The sequence below is a fragment of the Gigantopelta aegis genome, chromosome 3 (assembly GCF_016097555.1).
Source record: "Gigantopelta aegis isolate Gae_Host chromosome 3, Gae_host_genome, whole genome shotgun sequence".
Taxonomy (NCBI): domain Eukaryota; kingdom Metazoa; phylum Mollusca; class Gastropoda; order Neomphalida; family Peltospiridae; genus Gigantopelta; species Gigantopelta aegis.
In genome coordinates this window covers 63,169,785-63,176,926 of record NC_054701.1, presented here as the reverse complement: position 1 = coordinate 63,176,926, position 7,142 = coordinate 63,169,785, and the positions used below count along the sequence as shown (strand labels likewise).

General features: G+C 40.1%; 1 protein-coding gene across 4 annotated transcripts in view; it reads left to right on the top strand.

The window, feature by feature from the left end:
* Window positions 1-7,142, top strand: part of LOC121368409 (neuroglian-like) — a 156,724-nt gene that overhangs the window by 105,093 nt on the left and 44,489 nt on the right. For all 4 annotated transcript variants that reach the window (XM_041493121.1, XM_041493122.1, XM_041493120.1 and 1 more), the window contains 4 exons: window positions 713-1,125; window positions 3,067-3,195; window positions 4,526-4,628; window positions 6,929-7,122. In XM_041493121.1, the coding sequence (XP_041349055.1) occupies window positions 713-1,125; window positions 3,067-3,195; window positions 4,526-4,628; window positions 6,929-7,122 (839 nt within the window). The remainder of the gene's footprint in view (window positions 1-712; window positions 1,126-3,066; window positions 3,196-4,525; window positions 4,629-6,928; window positions 7,123-7,142) is intronic.

The following is a 7,142-nucleotide window of genomic DNA, read 5'->3' as shown; positions in this document are numbered from 1 at the left end:
ATCCTGTGCAAACCTGGTATTGCTGCGGCTGTGGAGGTGGCAGTAGTCAATCGTTCCCGAAGGTGGCATACCCGGATGTAGCGGTCCTGCCCGGGGGTAGTGACACGTGGTCGACCGGATCTAGGGAGGTCACGTGTTGATCCATGTTGCTGGTAACGGTCCCACAGTCTGGAGATGGTGCTTGGGGACACATGGAATGCCCTGGCAACGGCCGTTCTGGATTCGCCTGCGTCTAGTCGGCCGATGGCATTGTTTCTCTGCGGTTCACTGAGACGTGGCATGTCCTGGATTGTCAACTGTCGGCCAGATACAGAGGCCAGGCAAGCGAACACCCTGCACTTTTATACTGTCGGTGTTCATGTTGCACGTGCAGTGGTGACATGGTTTGCACGTGGCTGCGTTTTTGCGAATATTCACATTTTGGAACTTTATTGTACAGTAGCTGCGTTTTATCGCATGTAACCGTGGGAATGTGTTTGGGACATGCAATGACCTTATATTCACAAAGCATGAACCGGTAGGAAACATAAAATCGGAGTTATAACCCATTTGTACCCTTTTGCGTTTCTTTTTATGAAGAGTATATATATATGCTTGTAAAACATGTATTTTATCATTTTATTTCATTCAGTATGCTATAGTGACGTTTGTATCAAAATTGTTTACACACCTTAATATTGCCTTTTTCATGCTTTTTATTTTTTATTTCTAGGTATATATGGTTAAAAGATGGAAAAGAATTAAACCTGACTCTACCAGAGAATGTAAATCGTATGACATTAAAATCGGGTGTTGGAAGTTTAGTGATAAACCCGTCGACGGAGACCGATGCTGGGGTGTATCAGTGTAAGGCTGTGAACAATTACGGCACGTCTCTCTCGGTGAGGAGTAACGTACTGCAGGCCATCATGATCCCGTTCAAAACGGTCGTGGAGCCCGAGAAGAAGAAGCCACTGCTAGGATACTCGTTAAAGCTGGTGTGCGAACCGCCCGAGAGTTACCCGCCCGCCAAGTTGAGCTGGGTGCTGAATGCAATGAAGTCGGACGATGATGTGGATGAGGACGATTCCGATGACGGATTCAACTCGGTCACTCTCAATGACCGCATCACCATGGACTATAAAGGTGTGGGGGTTTTTTTTATTATTATTAACAGAGCTAGCTCTGGCACTCGCCAAATTCGCCAGTTGCGAATTTTGAATAGTAGTTGGCAAATTTTATTTTAGTTTGGCGAAATAATTTCATGTAATAATTGACATTTTTTAAAGAAAATAACTGACAATTTCTGCAATATTTGAAGTTTAAAAGACAATTTTGGCGAATTGTTTTGCTCACCCAGAGCTATCCCTGATTAAACGCCAGTATTCGACTGGTCGTATTATGGCATGGCGTTGTCCGTCCATTTCTGGAGAATATCAGGAAACCTTGCATGCAAGTACAACTTGGGATGATAGTTTGTTGCGGACCATAACTAGGTCACAATGACCTACTTTTTTCATACATTACTGCACATTAAAGGAAATCTTTATTGGGGCCATATCTCCCTTTATCAATTCTTATAGCATTATCAAACCTTGCATGCAAAGTACAACTTGGGATGGCAGTGTTTTGTGTATCATAACTAATTTTGACATATGTATTATGTACCTCACCAGTATCTTGTTAGGCCCTTATATTAGTCATAAAATAAATCCTTGATTTTCATCCCTGCTCTCCCCGAGGATAAAGACCCATTTGTGGTTGTGGGTTTTTTTAATGGCAAAAAAGAAACCTCGTTTTTATGGGTTTTTTGCTCGGTATGTAGGATTTTTAATTTCCTAAAAAATATATAATAAAAAATAAAATTTACATTGCGCCCCTCATTTTGAAAAACAAGCAACCCTAACCTGTCCAACACAAGTAGTATATTTTATTTAACCCAAAGCACAATGTACACGATAACCGATAATTGGCTATCAGTTTGTACATTATATACATTTCTCTATTGACCAATATTGTCATCATCAGTCTTTTTTTCTTCTTCTTTTTTTTCTTTTTAAATTTGAGTTATAACTTTGTTTTTAGTTTCAAAATTAAATAGCTGGATGTACAGGTATGTGCCTGTTGCTTGTGCCTGTACATCCGGTGTGTGCCTGTACATCCGGTGTGTGCTTGTTGCTTGTGGCTTGTGCCTGTGCCTTTTTAGAAATCTTGTAATTGTTGGTTTAAAAAAAAAGTACCCACTGAAATACATGGTAAGGGACATAACTCTGTCACAAAAATGTTTTAGTTTTGTTTGACACCACTAGAGCACAGTGATCATCAGTTATTGGATGTCAGACATTTGGTAATTTCAACATGTAGTTTTCAGAGGAAACTCGCCACATTTTTCCATTAGCAGCAAGGGATCTTGATACACTGGTCATGGATCACTTGAAGAAATACAACTTTAACATTGCCTTTTTTCTTTCTAATTTACAACTTTTAACTCTTTTTGTTCTCTTTTCTTGTTCCAACCCAGTGCTTCTCAAATTTTTATAAAATCCACTAGCCATGGGATCAGTGATTTAAAAAATTTACTAGCCACGATTAAAGATTCACTAGCCATACTTTACTTTAAGTTAATACAATTTTACTAAATAAAGTAATAATCAAATATGCTACCTAATGAGGGAGATGGAGCTTTAAAAACACTAACGGCAGGACATGCATATTTACAAAATATACATAACTGCAACATTTGACCCAAAAAAATCACTAGCTGTCAGGCATGGCAACAGTAGTTATTTACTAGCCCAACATTGATTATCACTAGCCATGGGAGTGGGGCTACCATAATTTAGAAGCTCTGCAACCAGTCCACCACAACTGGTAACATGCCGTGGTATGTGCTTTTCTGTTTGTGGGAAAGTGCATATAAAAGATCCCTTGCTGCATTCAGAAAAATGTCGCAGATTTCCTCTGCTGACTACGAGTCAGAAATACCAAATGTTTGACATCCAATAGCTGATGATTAATTAATCAGTGTGCTTTAATGGTGTCGTTAAACAAAAACGAACTTTTAACTTTTTCTTCTTCTTTTTTCAGGAAATTTATACTTCACAAACGTGAAGCCAGAGGACGCCCAAAATGGACAGAAATATGTCTGCATGGCCTACAATGATAAAGTGCGCAGTTATAACCAAGGCGAGGACAAACTGGTTGAACCTATTGGAAGTAAGTTTACCTTGCAGCTTGAGATTGTACTTCTATGTCTGGGGGCGAGACGTAGCCCAGTGGTAAAACATTCGCTTGATGCGCGGTCGGTCTGGGATTGATTCCCATCATTGAGCCCATTGGGCTATTTCTCACTCCAGCCAGTGCACCACAACTGTGGTCTGTGTGGTCCTTAACCGTATGTCCGACGCCATATAACCATATAATGTGTTGAGTGTGTCATTAAATAAAACATTTCCTTCCTTCCTTCTATGTTTGAGAAAGTCCAAATATCTGCACATCATAACAGTAATTTGCTGCTAGTGAATTATCACTTGTAACATGACTCGTTTACATCTGGCGAAAATGTTCAACTGCATGTTAGTTTTATCATTCATTTCAATACAATAAACGAATAAAAGTTGTATATAGTGGTAGTGATACAAATATACCTTTTATTTATGAATTGTGATTTAAAAAACCTTCTTTCTTGTTTTTTCATGATAAATTTTAACTATTTTTAAAGGATGACCTCGTTTAGTTTGTTTTTTTATGACATGATACTGTAAAACATTGTATATTTAGTTTGGCTATACAAAGTGCAAAATTTGCATATTGAAAGTTAGGAATAAAGATTAATTATTTCCCCATTTATCTTGTTATGTTGCATGATAACAGTAGCATGTTAATAATGTAGCTTGTTGGCTTTGACCTATTTAAGATGAATGAGGAATTTTGCTCAGCATGCCTCCTGGAATTTACCATTCTTACCTTCTCAGGATAAAACTGATAACCTACATCATTAACCTGTTTTCCTCTATATAATGTCTTTTCTTCTTTCCTTTTTTAGTCTTTTAACAAAATGCATTACATTCTAAACACACAAAAAATCAACCAAACTAAAAAAGACATGCATTACATAGTATGAGTAGATTCATCTATATTTTTATAGTAAAAGTGATTATCTACATACAGAAAGTGAAATTCTGGTGTAAACTGCAATATTGAAACAGTTTGTTAATTTTTTTTTTTTTTCAGATACTCCTGCAAATTTGCCATTATTTACATATCCAAAGTGTAGCTTCATATTCTGGTGTAAACTGGCAATATTAAAACATTTTGTTTATTTTTTAATTTTTCAGATACTCCTGCAAATTTGCCATTATTTACATATACAAAGTGTAGCTTCATATTCTGGTGTAAACTGGCAATATTAAAACATTTTGTTTATTTTTTAATTTTCAGATACTCCTGCAAATTTGCCATTATCTACATGTAGAAAGTGTAGCTTGAAATTCTCATGTAAACCTACAATATTTAAAACATTTTATTAATTTTTCAATTTTTTCAGATGCTCCTGCAAATATGCCAGTGGAAATAATGTGGCATTCAGAGAAAATCATTTTAACTCTTTTAGCAAAAACAGTGAGACTCAAGTGTATCTTCTCTGGAAGGTAAGTATCATTGTAGGACCTTTTAGCAGTATATAAAGATGGCCTTGACAGCAACAAAGCTATAAAGTAGAGTTCCCATAGAGGATATTTGTTTTACTTGACAAGACAAAATGGTCGGAGATTCAATGGATTATGAGATCAATGGCCTTAGATAACCTCGACAGCAACAAAGCTATAAAGTAGAGCTACCAGTGAAGAAAGTCATTGGACTTGACAAGACAAAATGGTTCGAAATTGTTTGAGGTGCAGTGCATTATCAAACGAGTTGCCTTTAGTAGACGGGTGTAGAAATGAAAAATATTTCATTAGCCAGCTGGATCAGAACCAACAAAAATGTCCTAGCCCACCAGAATTTCTACTAGTTTGCCAGTCTATAGAACGATATATACTAAAACGCAAAAGAAACGCAGGTTCTCATTAAATTGGATATAAAATATTAAAAAAACAAAACGAAATGAAGATTTCAACATTTATTTTGGAGCTACACCAATTCGGCACACATTGGTGTTGGAAATTTTTGATTGAATTCCTTTTTGGCTATTGTTTCATGTCATAAAGTAGGGTGGGGGTCCATGTTAAAAATGTGAAAGAGACGACCTGTAGCATTGTCAAAGTCAGTATCGCGTGTGACCACCCTGGGCATTCAAACAGGCAGTGCAACGTCTCCTCATTGAGTTGACAAGCCGTTGAAAGAATGCCTGAGGGAGTGAGTTCCATTCATGGACCAATGCTGCCTCCAGCGCCTGCATATTCTGAGGTTGTCCGCGAGCCTGAAGGCGACGTCCGATTTCATCCCAGACGTGTTCGATAGGCGCCATGTCCGGTGATAAGGCTGGCCACGGCAACGTTGGGATGTTGTGCTGAGCCAGCAACGCCTGTGTTGCCCTGGCAGTGTGCGGCCTGGCATTGTCTTGCTGCAGCAAGCGCACACGTGGGTGAGCGGCAAAGAAGGGAACGACGTGATTGTTGATGACGTCATTTTGGTACACGGCGGCATTAACGCGTTGTCTGAACACATGAAGTTGTGTTCTGTGGTTGAATGAGAACCCACCCCACACCATCACACTACCCCCGCCCCATCGGTCGGCCTGCAGAACGCAGCAGTCGGAGTAACGTTCATGTCGACGTCGCCATACTCGGATTCGGCCATCAGCATTGGAAAGATTGTAACGGCTCTCATCAGTAAACAGAACTTGTTGCCACTGGCCACGTCGCCATCTTTGATGTTGTTGCGCCCACTGTTGACGTTGTTGGCGGTGCCGAGGGGTCAATATTGGTCCCACATAAGGACGGCGGTTACGGAGTCCTGCTGCCCTCAGACGGCGTCGGACGGTATCGGCGGACACTGGACCACGTGGACCACGCACCTGGTGAGCGGTGTTAGCTGCTGGCAGCATCCGATTCCTAAGGTGGGTCACCCGGATGTACCGGTCTAGGGCTGCGGTTGTCACCCTCGGGCGGCCGGTGCGTGGTCGATCGTTCACAGATCCAGTGATTTGGTGACGTTGAGAAAGGCGTGCGATTGTCGAAACATGACATCCCAATTGTCTGGCTACAGCAGTACGGGTCTGTCCGGCTTGCAACATCCCGATGGCCATCCCTCGCTGGAGTTGCGTCAGTCGCGGCATTTTTAAAATGTGATTCTGTTGTCTGTCACTACTCAAATTGAATTTATGCGATTAAATCCAGGTGTGTAGGCTTTATAAGCATTTCAATGAGTGTGTTTGCACTGGATTCATGATACGGATGATCCAGCACGTGCAAACAACGTGTTTTGAGAATTCGTGACGTCACACAGGTAATGAAATTGACACGCAGGTGGGACTGCGGTGTGGGTGTGTGCCATGTCCTTTAACACAGTTGAGGTTCAATTCCACCAAAGATACTGCTTTACAAAGTGCAAATCTTTCGCATTTTCAGGACCTGCGTTTCTTTTGCGTTTTAGTATATTATGAACAATATTATAATATAGAGTGTCTTCACTTCAAATATATATATATGTATGTATGTGTATATATATTTATCCTGCAACCACTGTTTCTATTGACAGATTATGATGACCGATTAAAGCAAAATCATAAACGTATACTAACAGATTATGACTTTTGACGTCACTCATATGATGTCACACGCATAGCTACATTACAAAATTGCTTATTTGACCTCTAGGTCATCGTACAATGTGGCAGAAATAACAGAAATAATAGCTTTTCCCCTTAATTTGTTGTTATTACGGTCTATTAGCCTTCTATTGAGTGAGATAGTTATGTCTAACGGCGGTTTGTGTGTTGTTATTGCAGTCCCCAGCCTTCCATTGAGTGGCGGCGTGTTGACAACAAACCTCTGGATGCATCTCGCATGGAGCAGAGCAGCGATGGTTTTGAGCTGGAGATCAAGAACATCCAGTACGATGACAAGGGACAATATGAGTGCCAGGGCTTGAACCCACAGACGCCGATACCGCGGACGGTCACGTTCACATTATCTGTGGAGTGTAAGTTCAAATTTAGGGTC